General features: G+C 35.2%; 1 protein-coding gene across 1 annotated transcript; it reads right to left on the bottom strand.

Moving 5' to 3' along the window:
- Positions 1 to 4,749: 4,749 nt before the first annotated feature.
- LOC128221406 (ficolin-2-like) lies at positions 4,750 to 21,461 on the bottom strand. Its single transcript, XM_052930018.1, has 8 exons — positions 21,404 to 21,461; positions 17,521 to 17,597; positions 14,944 to 15,004; positions 13,849 to 13,946; positions 10,606 to 10,644; positions 8,160 to 8,229; positions 5,375 to 5,539; positions 4,750 to 5,015 (listed from the first exon to the last, which is right to left on the bottom strand). Exons 1-8 carry the CDS (start codon positions 21,459 to 21,461, stop codon positions 4,750 to 4,752), a joined length of 834 nt encoding a protein of 277 aa, XP_052785978.1.
- Between the last annotated feature and the right edge of the window lie 1,869 nt (positions 21,462 to 23,330).

The raw sequence follows: 23,330 nt of genomic DNA, 5'->3' as shown, positions 1-23,330 counted from the left end.
GAATAGTAGAGCCAGCCTCAGACGATTTTAAAGATTAAATGCATTAGCAAAACTTTCATAAAATGAAAGGACTGAAAGCTTAGTTGTGTAAGGATGCTTTATCTCACCTTTATATTTTGTTTCAGAAATTCATCTTTAAAAAATAGACAACAAGTACTCTTCAAAGTGTTGCCTTTATATCCAAGGTTAAATAAATCCAAGTTATTCATTGAGTCTAACTGCCAAAATACCTGCTGGAAACATTTTGATTTTAAGAAATTTCTTTAAAACATCACCATAAAAATCGGGTTGAGCAATACTATAAGCAATCAGCGCTTAAAGACTACTTTTGTACTCTGATGTAAGATTATAATGACCATTAACAAATTTTGAGAAAGTTTTCCTTAAATTATAATATCTGAAACCCTGTTTTAGAAGTTTTTAGTCTTAAATAAACTGAGTCCATGCGTGCATTGTATCATGCCAAATACCTTAGTGTTACCATTTCTTCAGACCTATGTTTGGAAAAAAAACAATCCAATTATAATATCACCAATGTAGCCAAATTTACCTTGTCCTTCTTCAGGCAAAACATGCGATTTAACCCCCAAAGTGCCAAATCGAACGTACGTTATTCTGTTGCATACGCCTCATCTATCTGGTCACCTAAACCAACTAGAAATGGACAATGTTTTGCGCGCAATGTGAACAAGTTCATGTGGTGCTATAAGAACAAATCACGTAAGTACTGATAAAAAAGTCACACAAATATATTGCACAGCCACCAGGACATAAAACAAACTATGAACATGAGAGTGTCACACAAAAAGTTTATGGCTTCCCGACCTACTTTATAGTTTCCGTCCGACATCGATATGTTCTTGCCATCGGACATTTGTTACCTCACTGTTCATTTTCTTCGTTTTGGTACATGTTTTCGGTAGTTGCTTGCTGTAAGAGATGTTTCATGCTTTTATGAAAAGCGCTTGATTTGATCTAGCGCTCTAGTCAAACGCTTCAGTTAAAGTTAGCGTTCAAGTTAATCGCTGTAGTAAAATATTGTGCTCTTGTTTGTTTATGTTCGATGTCCCATGATAGTTACTGGGAAGAAATGTGTTTTTAAATTAAAAGGAAAATAAATCAAACAATCTAAGAATCTTGATTTGAAACAAATACGAAAATTGTTACATTTCGATTAAAAAGAACGATAATCACCATTTTATCAACTTTGAGCTTAGCAAACAAAACAACTTGTGATATTCGTACCTGGGACCACAAAGATGACTTCGAGCCTTGCGGAAATCCGCCCATGGTGAAATCGAGCCTTCCGATTGCATTTAATATGAACATCATCATAGTAAAAACAATCGGTCGTTCATAACCAAGATAACCCAGTGAACCCTAGCATGTGTTGTCACATAAAGTCAAGGATACTATAGAATGTGAATATAGGTTTGTATTCAGGACTGTCACACCGGTAAATTTTCCCTAGTTGTAGCTTGTCTGATGAATATGAAACCAAACAAGAGACACACAATACCACGAAGCAACAACACTTATTTGTTATTAAAGTAGTACATATTACGTTTGTTGATTATGCACGGATCTATATAACTGATAGAGAGGTTGTGAAATACGACTTGTAAGTATACTTTTGCGTTTAGCCACACGTACGGATAAAAGTTACAGCTGAGTTTTAAAGTAGTTTGCAACAATTACTTTTAAAGACGCTGTTCACTTATATTTCAATACTTCGTGCTTTCACATGTGCAGCTCTAAGGATGAACACTATACCTGTACCTTGATTGCGTAGTGCACGGAACGAGGTCACAAGCGTACCAGAACGTATTACATCCTCGTTAATGTAACCGTGTAAGCATAGGTTGTCCGATTCAGTACAGGATGTTATATAACATGAATAATTTTGCTCGGGTGTTGATTATTCAGGACAGTTACACCTGTAAATTTATTCTAGTTGTAGCTTGTCTTATAAATTTCATGTTGTTATATAATATATAAATACCGGCGCTAACGTTGACAGTCGACCACGATTGTCTCAAAAGTAAATACGTTCTAGTAATAGAGTGTCTGATCATATCCATGTTGTTATATATCTCGAATACACGACCGGATGTTGACATCTTTTCACGACAACGAATATCAACATGCTTCATATCAGCCCGATATATCCATAGCCCGAAATGAATGTATGAAAGCTGTGTAACTGTTTTGAAAGTTTAAAAGTTTCGAAAGTTTTCGTCAATGTTTTTTTCTGTATAGTATTTCTATGCAAAAACTACGGAAACAAACACAGTAGCCAAATGTTTAAACATAAACCCCGTTTAGTGGCACAGGGAACACACACAAAATAATCACACATAGGTAACATTGAACAACAGCACAAAACATCGCAAACAACACAGTGCATATAAACGAGTACTAGGTAAAAACTTGGTGTGTTAATTAAGGGTTGTTAAGTACCGCCCTGGAACGGTCAGTAAAATGTAACCGGTTTTTGTGCACAACCTTACTCTAAAGCCTTGAATAAACCTTTATTAACCGTTGTTGAGTAAAGTCAATCAAGAGAATCACGTAACTGTTTTGTATTATGTTGTCACGAAAAACGTTCAATAATAAACAAGCCTTATAAATGAATAACGTTGTAATACATACAGAAAGGTAACACCCAGGTCTACTTGTTTTTTGGTTCTTGGATTGGAATTTATATTCAGTCAAAAAGAAGACACTCAAACATGGTACACCTGTTTTATTATGTATATTATACACTCATACATATTTCATATCCATACACAGACAATACAAAAAATAATAAGTCACGTCCAATAATACATCCAAAACTACGAGGACAATCACATTATCCAGTGGAAAATACAAAGACTGATCAAAAGCAGAAGGCCTAATTTTAACAGACCAAAGCTATAGCAATGCATGTTGTAAAATTTTTTTTTTCTGACAATGCAATTGCCTATTCATCTTAAAATTTTGCCATTAAATGATATTATTGCAGAAAACATATATAACGTAGCTTTTTGCTAATATAATTTCGAGTCGATTTCTTGGATAATTGTGTAAATTTAGTGAAACAAATTCATTGCTCTTTGCAAGATATTGATGCATTTTCCGAATCGGAAGAGATATCGATGCATTGCCTTTTGTTGGCGCCAATAAATGTTTTCGTTATTTTTCTACTGTAATTATCCCAATCACTTATTCAGTCAGTCCCATTTATAACACATTTTTTCTATAAATTGTTACAAGATGTTCACAATTTTTTTAAATTACTAACATATCAAACATTTATTTAATATATTTTATAAAGCTGTATTTATATTTTAGCTAAACGTCATATTCAATATTTGTTAAGATACGACAAGAAAAATCTCAAACTATTCTTTAGCATCCTTCGATTTTATGGCGCTTGCATTTGGTTTGTCAACAACAAGCAATTTAAAAAGGCACGGAACACCTTAGTCACTTATCTTGTGCTTCTGAACAGGGTTTGTATTCGATTTGTGGGCTTCTGGTCATGTCCTGTGGTTTTCATTATATAAGCTGTGTTGAAGTGTTGCAGGTTAACAATATACAATGAAAAAATCGATATCAATATATTTAATAAATCAAAAATGTTTTGAATTATAAGTCTATAATTGAGACTGATATCTAGAAAGGCTTTTTTAGATGCATTAACAATCAAGTTATGTCGTTTTCGGTTTAAACGATATGTAGATAAGCAACATGTACAGCAAACTTATACGTGTAATAAATAATATTTTAAGTGTAACATTCAACAATTATTTACGTGTTTCAATCTTGAGTCTTGAGCTCGAGTAATAATCTCTTTAGTAATGCACCAGTCAATTGTAACCAGATCCGGGGGTATACCGGGGATAGCCGGGGAAATAGGCCGTGTTTTTACCTTCGAGGTGGCCGACAGTGCCGGGTGACTGTGGTGGGTTTGTGCTCGCGCCAAAAATAGCGAGGAATTGGCCTTACCTAGGGTCCATGTGGTGCGGGGGCAGTTGGCGGGAATTTTACCAGCATTTCGTCCCGGCAGGATGGGGATTAACCCGAGCTTGGCTGGACCGAAAGAAAAGGTCCCCGTTCTACTCCGGACCTGGGGGGAATCGTGGTTACAATTGCCTGGTGCATAATATGATCTGGTAATTTTTCTTTTTTCATAACGTCGCGTGGTTATGAACATCAGTCTACAGCTTTGTTTTAAAGACTAATGATTATCAAACGACATCAAAAGCTTACGTCACCAATGCTGCTTCAGGAGGCAACATTTCTGCACTGTTTTAAATGAAACGAAGCGCAGTCTATGCCGCTCAAAGAGCCTCGTCTTCGTTTTATAACCGGAATTTGATTAGGTGATTGTTGTCCTCAAACACATCGACAAACCTTTTCCCAAAATAATGTCTTGACAGTGCTACATCAGGCGGCGGTTTTGTGAAAAAGGTTTGTCGATGTGTTTTAGGAGACTAAACTCTAAATCAACCTCAAGTAAAAGACTGAAAACAGCGCTATATAAGAGGGGTAGACTGCGCCTTGCATTAAATATGATGCAAATATAGTAAACTTTTTTTTGTTTAAAGTATTCATTTTAAGCAAAATATTGCCTTCGTTCATAGCATTTAAAACGTAATTTATCACATGGAATACACGTACTGGCGAACATCGATCTAGAAATATATAACTCAAGTCGATACTTCAAATAAATACAATCATATGGTGATTCTTTAGACACCGTCACATGGTTCTAAACATCATTCTACTGGTTTCTAAAGATTCATGACTGTCAAAGGACATTGCACGGTTTGAACTATTTCCAGGTGTCAGATAATCTACGTTCAAGTTCGCGTAAGTGTAGCACATATTGTACCACCACGCCCCGTGATATGTGGAAGCACAGTTACCGCCATATAGGTCATTGTCCCTATCAAAGGTCGAGAACGACATATTTACAGCTCCCCCATAGTCTATATCCGTGAGATAATCAGCCTCCGTAGATGAAACTGAAACAATGTAATAGCTATAATGAGTTGGCATTTATTAAGATATCATTAGAAAGTAAGAGTTTAAATATTTAATTAAAGATCGTATCGCACGACCACGATCAGAGTCGAAAGTCAAATATTTTTTCAAGTAAAACCCTCAATTAAATTTGAATACTACCATAACATCAAAGCAAAATTCCCGATCTCATGATATTGTATCGATATATATCTATATTTATAAGCATTGTTGGTGAGTAACTCCCTGCGATTTAAAAAGAATAACTAATTTACTAAAAGTACTTGAGTTCATATTGCTGACATGAGTTTTGCAATGTCGATGTGTATTAATCTGACAACAGACATTTAATTTGACTAACTTCCGTCGTAGTCTGTGCTGTTTTCAATGCGCATTATATATGTTGGGGCGGCATCTATCATGAACTCTGGGTAAACCACATATGCGAGGGTTCCATTAGCTCTCTCTATATCGATTCGTAACTCGTGTGTGGTCTGTGACATCATCTCATGCATCAGGGTCAATCCTAATAGGTGAACAACTCATAAATATATGCTGATAAATAAGAACTTCAAGACTATAACATTATCAGTATAAGTAAGTAGTTTAATGGTCATACTCTTTGATGTAGACAAAAAATCGATTACAACAATTGTGTAGTAATGTAGAATAACCGGTTTAATGGTCCTACTCTTGATGTACACTTATAATCGATAATAACAATTGTGTAGTAATGTAGAATGACCGGTTTTATGGTCCTACTCTTGGATGTAGACTAATAATCGATGAAAACAATTGTGTTTTAATGTAGAATAACCTTTTAAATGGTCCTACTTTTTGATGTAGGCTAATAATCGATAATAACAATTGTGTAGTAATGTAGAATAACCCGTTAAATGGTCCAACTCTTGGATGTAGGCTAATAATCGATAAAAACAATTGTAAAGTAAAGTAGAACAACCGGTTTAATGGCCCTACTCTTGGATGTAGACTCATAATCGATTATACCAATTGTGTAGTAATGTAGAATAACCGGTTTAATGGTCCTACTCTTGGATGCAGACTAATAATCGATTATAACAAGTGTGTAGTAATGTAGAATAACCTGTTTTATGGTCCTACTCTTCTTACTGTGTGATTGATATAAATGACACAATGGCGATTCGATATACTAGTAAAAGCAAGCGTCTGTCCCTCAGACGAGTTTGACTTGTACGGAATTCTATAAACTAGTAAAAGCAAGCGTCTGTCCCTCAAACTAGTTTGGGTTGTACGGGTTTCAATATACTAGTAAAAGCAAGCGTCTGTCCCTCAGACTATTTTGGATTTTTCGGAATGTAACTTGGCTGTTGGTTGTGTTTGTTTTTAAAATATCTAAGTAAAAATGTTCACCACGAAAAGACACATTTCGGAAGGTCAAAGTGACGCAAATGGGTACAGTAAAAATTCAAGGGCACAGAACAACGTAAATTGGCATTTGGCAATACGAAAGCATCTACATGTAACTTTGGTTATGTGTACATAATTTCGGAACCACCCTTCTTCTATTGTGGAAACATTCTTCTCCTGAAGGTATGGTTACTATGGTGACACCAATTTATCTGTGCGTGGTATTAAAAACGTAGCATAAATGTTCACCACATGAAGAGGTAAATTTCCATGCTGATTGGTCACACATCAATGTAAGCCTCTGGTGTCATTTCTAAGACGTTTGTTTTAATTTGCTTGTTGGCATTAAAAGTACACGGGTTCATGCTTTTACTATGATAATTTTGACTTGAAATGATTTGCCGGGCTTAACTTTGTCTTACAAAAAGTGCATTTTGCAAAAACATGAGCGAGTCTCTTTTAAACAGCGTATTCCTTTCGACCTTTAAATAGCTTATATAGAAAACTGATCAATGATTGAGACGTTGATTTGGTCGACACTATTACCTTTTCGCAAACGCACTTAATCTGTAATAATGATAATTTTTATAGGTTAGTAAGACCTTAAAACTATTTTTGGCTGGTGTTATCCGACTCTACATATGAAAAAGCATCAAACCCTCACGTTTTATTGTCCAACTTTAAAAACTAAAACTTACAATATCAAATCATGTTATACGTCTTGTTTCTGAACTACATGATGTAAACCTAACCACACATGTGCCGCAGCTAGGAATATGTTTATTAAATTCATCAGCTTTGTAGGTCGCTAACGAGTATGATTCATTGTAGTAATAATAGAACAAATTAATCAGACCCATTGTTTAGATTATTTGCTTGGGATAAGCAAGATACGTATACAAAATATATTTAGCATGGTTACCATGGGAACGTTTTGTTTTTTGATTGGCTGGCAGCTGCGAGGGGTCTGGGTGAAAGTAAATTTGGTCAGTAAGAGAGGTGCGAGTGAAAAGACATGAATGGATGTTTGGGCTTTGTTAAATAAATCGGAATACGTACCAATGTTTAGTAAGTTATATTTTGTAACATTTTTTTTTTATAAATGAAGTTAATCTACAATATATAACGGAAAGGTTAGTTAAGGCAATTTTTGATAGCTACAAAACTTCAGAGCATTTTCGTAACTTTAAGTATTTTTGAATGTCCTGACAATACTCTGTGAACATCTATTTGCTATGTTAATTGCATTATTTAGATTATTATTATGTATATGATGTATGTGTCTTGATTATTGTGTTTGGGTTATTTCAGATAACCGTTCATACGTTCATACGTTCATACGTTCCAATATCCCTTAGCGTTCAATTGCGTTCTGTTATGCTGACTGATTGACTTTTTGATTGTATGGAATAAATGTGAACGAGTATATTACAACGAGTTCCGGTTTATTATGTGAAAAAGCAGATCCCGCGGTTTAGTGACTTTGAAACCGCGACAACACATATATTTTTTGGTCTTCAATAAACATTATTGCATTGGTTATTTGAATTATTTTACATAAATCTGTATAACATATTTCCTTAAGCCACAAGTTTCATTCTCCTATCGAGTAACACTAGTGTAAATGTACGCATATTTGCCATCATCTGGACTAAACTGATCTTTATAATGAACAATCACTCAGGGTTTGATATTGCGGTCAGTCTAGAAATCATTCACAGATATCTTACATAGCCAGAACTACCCATCACGGAAACCATTCCCATCCTCGTAGGAGGAGAAGTTACGGTAGAAGTCGACACTTCCGTTAAAACGATTCTGAAAAACCTGGAAACAGATTGGATTTATGTCACTCTGAACCAAATCTATTTTTATAAACAAATAGGTATAGATGAAAACATATAACGTATATACCGCAATATTTATCTAAATTAGAACGAGATCAAACACAATCTATATAATTCGGGTTGCATAAATACCAGATATAAAACTCATAACAATTATGTCAAAATTTAAACTTTGTCACTCGATATTTCTTCTGATGAACTCGAAATTGCGTCATGCGAACGGTATCTTGAATAATTTTAAGAAAACAGGTCGAAACTTGGACTTGTACCGCTTGAAACTTTGAGAAATATTATAACAGATAATTAAAAATTAGTTCAATTGTTGTTCAGAGTCATTCGACAATTGTGTAAGACAACGGAGTATGATCCTAAATAACCTCTGACTGACAAAAAAGTTGAGTTAAAGTTTAAGGTTACGTTAAGGCTATTAATCATATCTTATAAAAAGTTTATGGAATGGACACAATGCTTCACACATTTGACTAAGGATTCATGGCAAGTATAATTGTTATGTTTGTTAACTCAAACTGACCATAAAACAAGACACAACCCTGTTTTTGTCATGTACTTATTGTTTCTATAAAATATACTATACGGTTATATATCTCATCGATATAGCAGCGTATTCTCAAACGTACTGTCATACGAGACCACTTGTTTTTCATTCTGTTCACTACAAAGTTATTATTTAAGTGACACCGAAACAAACTAAATTATCCGTTTAAGAATACTATTGTCCTTTGTATGCTTTTTGAAAAATAACTAACAGTTTTGTTTACGGGAAACCTCCAGGAGCGGGAATTTGAACAGTCACAGGGGACTGAATTGCCTGATATTAAATCCGCAGGTTAGAGGAGTCAAAGGCTTAATCGCGCCAACAGGTATATGTACAAGTATGTATGAATATTTGATGTAGTTATAGTGTACACGAAACAAATAAATAACTGTTTGAAAAAATATTATCAAAACTCTGTAAAACACGATGCGATTTAGAACCATTGAGGTCCAATGTGTTTTACGACTAATTGCGCATCAAGAGACCAGGTCACAAAAACGCGCGGACATTAAATGTACAAAACTCGTTGTTGACATAGAAATTGATAGAATTTGAAATGTGCAAAAATAGGACTATAAGTGTGTTTAATTTGTTTTGAAAACATACCCAGTTTGACCCCCTCCGCTGCTATGTATAAGTCTACCAAATATGTCATACTGTGGTCTATTTGGGCTATGTAGGCTATTGTTGAACTTCAAATCGACCAAGTTCATTTTTAAACCAATCCTTCAAGTAATATTTGCTCATTGAAAACTACTCCATAGTACCTTTAAGGCGAAATACTTTAAAAAAGGCTTCAATGGTCGTGTCTTTTGTTTATTCAGCTTATGCAGAGTATTGTCATCAATTCTAAAAACCTGAACACGTCCAAAATGAACAGTATGATAAGGGAAAGAAGGCAATAATTTGCACCAAGAAAACCCAGACATGACTGCATAACCGCAGACGATTCAGGAGAGTAAGCATACATTATACACCAAGAAACCCAAACAAAACTGCATGAACGCAAACGAACCAAGATTAAGCCTACAATATACACCAAGAGGTCCAAACATTACAGCATGAACGGAGACTATTCGGGAGAGTAAGCACACTTTATACACTTAAAACGCAAACATGACCACATGAACAGAGACGATTCGGGAGAGAAAGCATACTTTATACACTTCTAACACAAACATGACTGCATGAACGCAGAAGAGCAAGGGGAGTAGGAATACAATGTACATCAAGAAACCTAAAACATGACGTCATGAACTCATATGGACTAGGAGATAAGCATTCTATATACTCCCACAAAACAAACATGACTGCATGAATGCAGATGAACTAGAATGGTAGCATACAATGTACACCAGGTCACCCAGACAAGACCGCGTGAATGCTAAAGAAGCATGAGACTAAGCATAATATATACACCAAGAAACCAAAACTTTATTGCATGAATGCAAATGACATTGGACCTGAACGTAAAATATATAAACCAACAAAACCAAACATGGGCCATTGAACACAGACGATCCAGAATAGTAGAGAATGAAAGCATACGATATGCGCCAAGAAACCCAAACATAACCGCTTGAGCTCAGAATAGTAGGGAAAGAAAGCATACAACATTTGCCAAGAATTATTTTTATTCTGGAAGTCACCATACGAACGTGTAACAAAATATCACAAACGGAAGCGCAAACTCACATATACACAAACAAACTAGTCTTAACAGTAACTAAGGACATTTAACACACAGCATGTGACTTCAAAGCAAAATTTCCTAGCTTTACATGAAATCATTAACATTACCGTCCATCCCCCTCCGTCCGTATCCATATCACAGACCACCTATGCTTGATTACTTGTGTTCCAGGTTGTGATGAGATAGATTGAAGAAGGGAGGTCTGGGTGAACTTTGTGTATCTCAGAGCAATCGGAATACGCTGCAATTTATATACGGATACGCTGTAATAACAGCAATACGCTGCAATTTATACAACAAAAACGCTTTGACAATATATTGAACAACAATAAAAATCGGAGCTGGTGTGCTTTTGATATTTATGATCCAACTTACGATATCAGTAGATGTACTTTTTTCAAGAGAGTAGGTCCAAATGTGAAAAAAAGTATTTTATTGAGTTTATCTGTATTCAACTTGACTATGTCGTTAATGTTATGACTGTAATGCAGATGCTGTCATCATTTTAGTTTAAAGAAAGTTTGAATCTCTTACATGTGCACACATTGTATGTGCTATTTATAATGTTGATCGTGTTCCCAGTACAGTTCTGACCTCCAAAATCAGGAGTTGGATTATCGCATGCCCTTGTCCTCGTTTGACTTCCACAACCAATAGACCAGTCAAACCATTGGCCCCAGCCACCATTAACTGTTATCCGAACAGAACGAACAAAACACGAATCTTTGCAAGTACATTTTCATTCAATAATATACATTAATAAATGTATAAACAATATAACCTGGGTAGTTTATTAAGGGGTAAACAAATGGCACCACAGTGCCTTCTGTTGCGCCCCAGACTTGTAGTTGACGGAGGAATATAACGATTCATGTCTGTTATGAGGTAAAGAAGACACACAGTTAGAAATATTATAAGTATATTCCATGGCCGTGTAAGACAGGTTCATTCCGACCCGAGCGTAGGGTGTTTTGCGGAAACGAGGTTTACCGAGTTCCGCAAAAAAAGCGTATAAGACTTTCCTCACAATCGTTGAGAAGAAAACAAACCTTTAACTAATGGCAACTTACCCAGTGCGAAGCATTGCTGATTGCAAAGATCAGTGTTACAGCACGAGTCGCAGTCATGGACGTTGTAGGATCGTTCTTTGAGAATATCTCGCTTTCAGACCAATAGACCACCAGAATGGTGAGCCCCACAAGCCTTAAATGAATGTTTATTGATAGTATCAAAATCGAGAAATTGTGAAAATGTCTTGATCGTTTATTGAAAGAGTTTTCCTGAAATTCCCGAACGGTTTTACACGGACAACAACTGTCTATTATATCAAAACAAAATTATTTCAGCAACACTAACATATGTTTAATACTGCAATAGAAAATAAAGGTACTGGACTTATAGTCAAACATTTAAAACACAATCCTGTTTTAAGGTCCAAAATATACCACATTAGAAACAAAACAGCATACAAACAGCTATGGTGTACTACCCATTCATGGCAAACTTTACTTATAATACAACAAAAACTACATGGACAAGCCCAGTTGTCAATCATAGCACTGCATTCACGGATGTACTAACTGCTTGGTGAATTTGCAGAATGAGACGTCATTGCATTCGTCTTGTATTATAAATTGGCAGCTGCAGTGATCAACATGGTCGTGTACATGTTAAACTAGTTTTTATGTGCGCTATAACAAACATCTGTTTACCCATGGCCAATACGAAAGTTTTGCACATATAACGCACAACATCGCAGTACAATTAGTAAAATAGGAACTACTATGTATTGCTTAGCAATGTGACACGAGGTGGGTTTTGCACCAGAATTTGTTCACGCAGAAGCATATCCAACAGTTTGCATCAGAACCACTTAATATTCAGTTTACCCTTGCTCACAAGGATTTAAATTTATATTCCTAAGTATTTAACGACATCCTACAATCCACTAAAAGCAAATATACATGATGGTTAATATGTATTGTGCAGTTGTACTGATGCACATGCTCGTTTATACAGCATTTCTACATTCTGGTTCAAAACGCACTATTGTGTGCCTCGTAGTTGGCAGTCAAGATAATCGGACGATTTTTGAAACACTGTCTCTCATGAAACTGATTACACGGTGAATACAAGAATCAAATATTAAGGATGATACATCTAAAAAAAATACTCTGACTCTGACCATTATTGGTTTGGATAATGTCTGAAATGTTTGGAACTTTAACAAAAGCAATGCGTGAACACTGGTCGACATTTTATGTCCTTCACACAGCATCTACGAAATTGCTGTGAAAATCAAAAATACACTGATAACTACAATTCATATATGGATAACAGTCTTTAGATAGCCACAAAACGGTTCAACTTATGTTTAAACACATTCCAATTTCATTAACCGCTTATTATGCTTTATGCCGCTTACTGAGTTATCTAAGTTCACGAAAACACGTGGCGTCTATGCCAGGAGCATCGTTAAAGCCCATACCTTTTGCCTCAAAACATCGTTAGTATTTGATTGTTTGATATGCCTTGTCCCTGTGCTTTACATTGTATTAATGACTAAACGCTGAATATTTATTGTACTAAGTTTTCTTATTATAAAACCATGGAACTTCCAGACACGAGTTCAGCAGCAAAATCATCTTAAAATCATTTTAAAAAATTGCATGCATTTGTATACAAATATTAAATAAGCACACTAAAAAGTATTTTGGCACTGGGAGGTGAAAACGGTCGTTCCAAACAGGTGTTTTCCTATAACGCTACATTCCTGCAGAAAACATGTTAGCATCGTTTTATGGACTTACATGCATTGGGTTTAAAGATTTATGAGATTTACTAATTTCGGAATACGATTTACATGGACACAGATAAAACAAGACTTAATTAAACACAGGGAATATGACAACAATAACAGTCGTAAATAACAGGTCTCAATCCAGCATTATTACACGTAACAGTTTTGTGAATCGCTACAAAGAAACTTTATTATCTTTTAGCACATATCTCTAGGTTAAAAAGTCCGGTCGGGTGGCATGTGTAAGAAAAGTAAATTACCATCGCCAGGGATTAGCAGTCACGCGCAACAATATGCCAGTTGAAAAAAAATGAATAACAGCGTGTTGTTTAATACTTGACCTATAATTCTTAAAAATGAGACAAACATGTACGATTTGCATATGAGATTTTCAAATTCATGACGATTAAAAAATATAGTATGCAATAATTATAATTATCAAAATTGTGTATCCTGAAGAGACGGAAAAAGTCTTAACTTAGTGTAAACTCGATATTAGGGCCGGACATTCCCTGCCATGTTTGAAAATTTATAATAATATTTTATTTACCTCCCCCTTTCTACAAAAGTCAATATTGTGACATCTGCCCGCTGGTACCGATTTATGGCAGCTATAGCAAATAGGCCCCCTATCTGATGGATATCCTGAAAACGTTATATAAAATTAAAGCACATTTTCAAACCTAACACCTTGGTAACAAAATGCTGTGTAAACAACCGGGATTCTTTTCTCAAACACTAATTGCTTATCACCCAAATAACATGGGTAAAAAATTGCCTACTTAACATTACTTCGGTATAACAACGAATATCAAAATTTTATCCCGGTTCACCAATAAAAAGCGAGAAAATGTGTTTTAAAATCCTGCTCCGTTCAACAAAGCAATCGATACCATGTGTATTAAAATACATTAGCGTAAAACACATTGGCTAGTAAAATATAGTAATCATGTAAAATCGATGAGCAGGTTTCATTGGTTGCGCAAGTTATGCACATACGTTTTTACTTGTTTTCCTGTTAAAAAAGTATTCCGGTGAAAGCTCGAATTGAACTCGATCCTCCGTATCAGGTCAACTTTCAAAATTAAGCTAATTAGACCCTTCGCCTGTGGCGAACATGACAGATTTGGGCTAAAGAAGAGTATTCAATTTTAACATGCAATATAGTTGGAAGAAGAATTGTCTCCCCTGCCTCATACATACACATTTAAACAAGATTTTGTCAGTCAAATTTTAAATGCAGTGTAACGGAAAAAGTACCATGGATGAGGCCAATGATTAAAAACTTCCCCGGTTTACTAAATTAATCGATTCGATGAGTATTGAAACCTTGCCCGGTTCACCAAAATAATCTGTACAATGTGTGCTGAAACCTTGCCCGGTTCACTGAAACAATTTGTGCAATGTGTGCTGAAACCTTACCCGGTTCACCGAAACAATCTATACAATGTGTGCTGAAACCATACCCGGTTCACCGAAACAATCTATACAAAGTGTGCTGAAACCTTAACAGGTTCACAGAAACAATCTATACAATGTGTGCTGAAACCTCAACAGGTTCACAGAAACAATCTATACAATGTGTGCCGAAACTTTACCCGGTTCACCGTAACAATATATACAATGTGTGCTGAAACCTTTCCCGGTTCACCACATGCTTGATTGTTACATAACTTTGAATCGCAGCAGTGAGTACATCGGCTGAACTGGGAAGTTGAGGTAATGTTGGTGCAAGTCTGAAATGGATATTAAATAACTACTTCCGGAAATTGACGTCATACATTTTACATTTCATTTTATTTAGAATCTACCCTTGTCTTAATGAGTACTTATAGCTTACCCTTTATAAACTGGCAGACATCATTTAAAAGTGGCTTTAAGACCGAAACAAGATACTCATAAAACAAAAATACGATAGAAGATTGATAATTTAAGTCGGAAATGTCTTAAGATGTTTTTTTCAATACCGACCTTGATTTAATTAGCATTAACATTTACCCAACTCAAAAAAATACTGGGCTTAATAATTGTTTGTCTATTTAAGATAACTTTCAAAATACAGCGATTTGAAAAGGTCACAGTGAATGAAGAAAATGATCTATAGGTGTAACAGGTAAGTGTTGGAGGGGCGCTAATGGAACGTGTAGGTCGTGAGACTCTCAAGGAAATACGTCTATATCAAGTATAATGGTACTTACATTTCCAGGTGAACAGCCTAATATATAACTTGCTTCTATTAAATCGTTCACATATCGCTCAGTGTAACATATCTGAAAAAAAAAACAATCTTAAAGAGATACTAAACTATGATGAATGATCACAAAAAGCGATATAATTTTAAAGCTAAAATTTATTTAACTTATGACATTAACAATCTAAACCGGATTAAAAGCAAACACAAGGCAGTTTGTTTTGGAAAAGAATTTGCAAATCGGCAAACATGATACGACACCAAAAATACGTGGATTGTCTTGCTCGATGAACAGATGAGATTTTTTTAAGCCATGTTATCATTTAAGACATTCAGCAACGGTTGTACAATTGGTCAACATGCTTACGTCAAACTGTGTACAATTGATCAACCTACTTGCGTCTTACTATGTACAATTGGTAAACATACTTACGTCATAATGTGTTTAATTGGTCAACCTACTTTCGTCATACTTTGTACAATTGGTCAACCTACTTACGTCATACTGTGTACAATTGGTCAACCTACTTACGTCATACTGTGTACAATTGGTCAACCTACTTACGTCATACTGTGTACAATTGGTCAACCTACTTACGTCATACTGTGTACAATTGGTCAACCTACTTACGTCATACTGTGTACATTCAAACACTGTACGATTTGCAAAACTTCAAACATGCTATGACCGTTGTACAATAGGTATTCCTGATGACGTCACACAGTGGACATAAAAGGACAGTTGTACGATAAGAAAACTTCTTACTTCAGATTGCGAACAAGCTACGACCGTTGTACGATTAGCAAATCTCATAACGGCATACTATTGACAGTCAGTGATTAGTAAATCAACTCATTTTAAATAATGGACATTCATCGACGGTTGTATAATGAGCAGAATAACGTATGTCTGACTGCGGACATTCAACGTTTGTCGATGAGTACGTAAAACTACGTTCGTCAAACTACGGACATATAACAGTGGCCGTGCATTAAGTAAACCAACGTTCGTCCAACTGCAGACATTCAACAATATTCTTGGAATTATCGAACCTAATTACGTCATACTGCATATTAAGCGACGGTTGAACAATTGACAGAACGGATTACACTAAACTACGGAATTTAACGACAATTGAACGATAAGGACACTCTCCTAATATCAGATTGCGGACAGTTAGCGACGTTTGGATGATTAGCAAATCTACTTACGTCTGATTGCAGATATTCAGCGACGGTTGGACGAATAGCAAATCTTCTAACATCGAATAGAAGACATTTAGTAACGGTTTTACGATTAGCAAATCCACTTAGATCAGATTGCAAACATTTTGGAATATTTGTAAATTAATCAATTCTGCTTTGGTAAGATTCCAAACATTAAGCGGTTTTACGTTAATCTATTTGTGTATGACTGCTCTAAGATAAGATCACTTACTTACGTCGAAGATATATTGCATACATTTTAAGATGATTGTACGAATAGAAAACTTATTTACGACATATTGCAGACATTAAGCGACGGTTATATGTTCAGAAAATCTACTTACAACATATTAAAGTTATTTAGCGACGGTTATACGTTCAGCAAATCTACTTACAACATATTAAAGATATTTAGCGACGGTTGTACGTTCAGCAAATCTACTTACAACATATTAAAGACATTTAGCGACGGTTGTACGTTCAGCAAATCTACTTACAACATATTAAAGACATTTAGCGACGGTTGTACGTTCAGAAAATCTACTTACAACATATTACAGACATTTAGCGACGGTTATACGTTCAGCAAATCTACTTACAACAGATTGCAGACATTTAGCGACGGTTATACGTTCAGAAAATCTACTTACAACATATTAAAGACATTTAGCGCCTGTTATACGTTCAGCAAATCTACTTAAAACAGATTGCAGACATTTACCGACAGTTGTACGATGATAAAATCTTCTTACATTAGATTGCAGATATCCGAACGTTGGACTACGGACATCCAATGAAGATTGTTATGATAGAAAACTAACTTACCTGAAACTGCGGATATTCAACGACTGTCGTACAATGCCTCGGCTGGGCAACATCGTTGCATTTCAGGCACAACAAACCTGTATGTTGATACAGTTTTATTCAACTTGCATGAGTGAACACATTTGGATGTGACTTATTTTGTATCCCAACAACCGTTATATACAAGATTATATACTTGACAACATACTTTTTACCGAGTTGATATTTTTGAAATATATTATAATTTATTCTCAGCCATTATCAAGCACACCGAACAAGGTGTATATGCTCATTAAATGACAGCATTCCGAAACGATTCTGCTATTAATAATGACAGACAATCTGTGAAAAAAAGCTCAGAACCGCCCATAAGTAGGCTTACTACTATAGCAATGAACAGCATGTCCTTTGACGTCGAGTAAGGCTTCTGTGAATATTTTTTTGCTTTATATTATCTACAATGTTCTAAATGTAAACCTCGGTCGATCAGTTTGTTCGGTTGCGGCCAAACTAAAGTGATTTTATGTTTAGCGTTGAGCCATCTTTTATATTTTAACAACCAAACAGGACAGTGTTTTAAATTTCCCTGATTATCAATAATGCTAATTATTACAAATGTTCTTTGATATATGTAGGCAGTTGAGTTGGCTGTGTTTCCTCGGCTTGAGCGCCCAAAACAAGCGGTCAGATGACGATAAACATAAAATTAATTTTGCCTTATCTTATCTTATCTTAATTTCCAAATTTATAACCTCGTGAATTACATACATTGCAGAATTTCCAAATAGATAATGCGAGGTTAAAAAATTCTCCCTGCCCTGCCTGCACTAGATATAAGCCACGCGTACAGTTTTTCACCAACATTACGAATATGAAAATGATGGCTTAAAGGGACTATACACCAGATTGGAACCAATTTTATTTTCTGTAACGAATCTCAGGATAATTATTTAAACAAAGGTTTAACTCTTTGATATCATACTTGTAAAAAAAAGTGTAAAATTATATTTTTGTCGGTGACCGGGTTCGCCAAAGTTGTATTCACTTGGCTACGAAGGCTTACCATACCAAGTTTGAATATTAAAGATACATACTTTACTTGGCATATCACGTGATAACATCGACTAGCCAATCACGCATAAGGGATGATTTCTACTTGGTAGACACATACCTTTTTTTTTAATGGAAATGATCGAAAAAACTGCGAAAAATAAATTAGTTGTATACTATGTGGTACTTCAGATAGTAAGTTTCAATGCATTTATACACATCGATATCAAGTTTATGTCAGTTTCGACAATTTTCTTTTTTTTCATACGGAGTGAAGCCCCTTTAAGGCTGTTCAATTATTATTTAATTTTGCATATTTTCATTGTAAAAGTTATTTTCTTTATTTGGCCAAGAAAAAAATTGTTTGGTTAGGGTAACATCCTTTTCAAAAATAGGTAGTGTAGTTAGTTTTTTTTTGTTAGGTTTATATCAGAATGTCATTTTTATCATAGCGGAATGGTGTTTAAGTTATCTTCTGTATAACCATTGAAGGTTTAAAGCTATGTGTTAAAAAAACATTTGTTTTAGTTTTTCAATTATTTTTTAAACTGAACGGTAAAGTCGGCGCCTATTCCGTAGGTAGGAACGGGTTACTCGAACCAAATGTATTATTTTAAGCCTTGATGTGCCAAATACCTTCGGGTTCCTTTGCCTTTTAAATGACTTGCACTAGTATAAAAGGTTTAAACTGTCATTGTACATTTATTCACGTGTTCAGTGGTTGATCTTGTAACTAACTCAACAGATGACTTTGTGCAGGCATTTTTGAGATAATGAACTGAATTAATCTCATCGGCCTTATTTCTAAATGGGAATTAGAATTCTAGGATAATCGTCCCGTCTGTAGTAGCATATATAAATAAAAACTTGGTTAGTATATTCATGCATGCATTATAGCTTGACCTCCCATCTGCCTTTGTCTTAGTGTTTAAAAGCTGCATTCTCACAGATTGAACGTTTTGACAACTTTGTTTATTTTTTGTCTTGGAAACCAGTTGTATAAGACTGCCGAAAACATATTAGATCGCAGATTTTAATATTTAAGTTCAACAACTGATGTTTAATGCATTTTTCTTAAACCGTTGGTAACGGTTTAAGCCATAAAACATTATTTTCGAACGGAAATATGAAGATCTGTGATTTGATATTTTGTCAGCAATCTTTTATTATTGGTTTGCAGATATTTCCGCAAAAGTTATATCTGTGAGAGTGCAGCTTTAAATAACTAACTGGATATTTCTTTCACCAAAAAAGGTAATTGGGAATGAACAATTAAAAGGATAAATTGAATTCTCCACAATCATATACAAAAACTGTAAAGCTGTTCTAAATTTGAAAATATATCCGTACATAGTTGTTGAAAATCAAAATGTTTCCGTGGATGGTTTAAGCTGGTTGGGAAAATAAGACCATTTGAATGGAAGCTGTATTACCTTTATAATGATATAAGCGATATTCATGCGCAAATTTAACTAGGGAATTTGTGGCCACGTAGCTACGTGAAAAACCCTTTTATATCGGCTTATTTGTATCTGTACACAAATCAAACGTTTTTGATCTGTTTTGATCATTAAAGTCAGTAGTATGCAATTTTTTCGTCACAGCACAGTCGGCAAATTTAAGTCAAATGACTTAAACATGATAATGCATTGTATTTTTGTTTGCATCTTTCAAGTATAAACCTCTTGTGCCGCTTCAAATATCATATCTACAGAATGTCAACTCAAACAAGATAAGAATGAAATCTTTGTGCACGTATATTTTAATGAATGAAAATGAATCATCGTTTCCATGGTCTTTAAAAAATAACAGCATTAATATAGTCAATCAATTGATCTTATCGCACCATATGCATATACAAATTTATATATAACAGGGCTACAGTCACAAAATTTAAGCCTTGTTCTCCATAAACAGGCGTGTGTCTATTACGGTTTAAAACATGCAAAATGGAAAGCAGATGTCTCTTTACTCAAATTCCATATCTTAACAAACAGCGATGACAAAACCTGTTTATATTGAACCGAAACAACATGTATTATAGCACAACAGATCGGCGGCAGACAATTGACCAACGTTATCATCTGCTAATGAGATACCATAGTATTTCATGCATATCGGTGAAGGAATGGAGAATATTGGTGAGTACTGATTTCATTACAGACACCACGGGACTATTTATTTTTTTCACTGAAAGATTTGCTTCCCTTAACTTGTATTATACATATACAGTATACACGTTTGCTGTCGTCTGCACTGCAGCAATGGACACAATGGCCGAATCGGCGTATGTACGGGATTTTGCTAAGATAAATGCAGAATTGTTTCAAACGCAGACTTTTAAGAGATGTTTATGCACAATGATGATATTAATGATGTGAATGATTACAATTGAAACGCATGGTAAACGAAACAACAACATGAATAAGAGAAATTAAGGATCAATACCCCTAGATGTGGACCACTTTCTTTCATATAACATTAAGAAAAACACACTGCACAGAAGAGAACAAACCTTTTAACACAATATGTTATTGAAGTGTGATAAGAAAAATAGATTGTAGAATAAGTCAATTCAATCCAATCACAGAGATAAATGAATACGTTTGTCAGTGGCAAGTAGTATAACTAGAGGATCCAAGGGGGGGGGGGGCGCTTGTGGAGGGGACACTCGGAGTGCGCCCCATGAAATCGTCTTAGTTTGCTTTTTATGTCAGTATCATAGAAAAAAGTAATAAAATACCCTAAACATGCAACATTTCGGACTAGAAATTGTTAAACTTTCTTTTGGGGGGAAACCCACAACCCCATAAAACACAACACCTTAGACCAAAATGTATTCCAAACTCCATACAAGGCATTTTCTCCGGCCGCAGGTTGCATAACAACCAGACCATGGCGATTTCCGACATCTTGTCGTTAAAAGGGCTTCCTCGGTTTGCCATTCATCCTTTAATAAGCCTTCTTCGGGCCCAAACAAGGCATTTTCTTCGGCAGCAGATTGCATAACAACAAGGTCATGGTGATATCTGATATCTTGTTGTCACAGAAGTCTCCCGCAGTTTGCACTGTATCCTTTTACAATCATCATTGGGCCAATCCTCGGCATTTCCTATGGAATTTGACTAGTTCAGTATGACATTCATCTTCAATAAATCTGCAATTTATTCTTATTTCAACCACAAAACCACAAAACGTCCTCCATAGCGCCATGAATTCACCACCGAGTAAATACCGTAAATACCAAATGATTTCTGACTAAATATTCACTACGAAAAAGAGTAAACACAAAATAAATGTTCAGTTTAAAACTGTTGAAATATTTCGTCAATGAACACATATGCAACTTGTTCGAGTGTCACTCGTGTGTAATTCTACGCGATATAATTGTTTTTTGTCCGCGACGATCTTTCTTTAAATGTTTTGTGTCTTATTGAATGTTAATACATCTGATATGATGAATAATCAGTCATTGTGTGTATCTGAGCATTGCTGATGGAATGCCTAGACGTAGATCGAGCTATTTGCATGAAAGTAGACGAGGTCTTTTGCATGGAAGTTGACGGAGTCTTCTCACTGGGGTACAATAGGTTGGATATTTTCTTGTGTTTATTTGGATATATGTGGCTATAGTTGTTTATAGAGGCAATGCTCTTGTGTGCCGATATTTGCATAATTCGGTTCATTCAATTTATGGACGAGATATTGTTTTGAGCTGTAAAATAGGAGAAGTTTGTTTGGATTGAGCCCAGCCTTTTCAACCATTTGTTTACCGGAGAGCTGAGAAAATTATTTAACTAGTTTTGTATGAGACATATTGCATGAAGCTCGCTGATACAAAGAAGAAGGCGAATTCGCGTCAGCGATATAAATAGATATTGACTCACGAACTTCCCTCAATTCCACACAATATAATCGTCCAAAAATCCCACGAGTATTTACTTTGTTAAAAATGGCCGCGTTACGTCTACAGGATATGACGATTAGTCTATACTCGTAAAATGAGTACCATTTTATTTGTTTTATATGTGCCGTGACATTTGATAATAGTTTTCGTATTAGCAATTTGTTAATTTTGCTATAACACAAAATATTGTGTTGTTATTTTGCTCAATTAAGTGAATTCTGAAATTTCTGACTTCGTTTCACTGTAATAGCCTCCCTTAACTTCATTACATTAAAGTACGTAACACATTCAAATTCATACGCGCATTTGACAGATGGTGGTAAATTTAAATCGAATTGAAACCAAAAAATAAAAATGAATAATTAGATAGGCGTTCTCAACGGAAACGTGGTTACACACCGAACTCGACGTAATACAGGTCACCAGAAAAGCTTCCTATTATAATATCCCCTTTATATTTTCTAGAATATTTACTAAGCCAGAACTCCCCATTCAGGGAACTAAATCCGGCCTCATAGGCTGAGAAATATATGTGAAAGTCGACAATGCCAAAGCTCAAATGGTTTCTCAGTGAAATGTATTATTGCATAAATCATTAAGATTCCTAAACGTAACATCCTAAGCCTTACTTCTTAACTGAAATTACTATGCGATCTACTTGAAATTCTGACAGTGTAAATCGTGCATATTCATCAGTGGTTGTTTTCGAAGGAAAATGTCCGAGGTGTTCCAATTGGAATTAAATGAAATAATTTAAAACATATACTGTAGTATTTGCAAAGATAGTCCACTTTGAAATTTCAAGATCGATAACTGCTTCTATTTGGTAGTTCATACTAGGCACCACATCAGTACAAGTGGGTGAAATTTGATA

Source organism: Mya arenaria, chromosome 16 (genome assembly GCF_026914265.1).
Source record: "Mya arenaria isolate MELC-2E11 chromosome 16, ASM2691426v1".
Classification (NCBI taxonomy): Eukaryota; Metazoa; Mollusca; class Bivalvia; order Myida; family Myidae; genus Mya; species Mya arenaria.
This window is presented reverse-complemented; position numbering and strand designations above follow the sequence as displayed.

Excerpts from the sequence above, each read along its gene's own strand:
- LOC128221406 (XM_052930018.1), bottom strand. The coding sequence starts at position 21,461 with ATGTCGGAAATCGCCATGGTCTGGTTGTTATGCAACCTGCGGCCGGAG. Across the intron at positions 17,598-21,403 it reads GCGGCCGGAGAAAATGCCTT|GTTTGTTGTGCCTGAAATGC; the intron begins GTATGGAGTTTG and ends ATCAACATACAG. Across the intron at positions 8,230-10,605 it reads CGGACGGAGGGGGATGGACG|GTTTTTCAGAATCGTTTTAA; the intron begins GTAATGTTAATG and ends ATCTGTTTCCAG.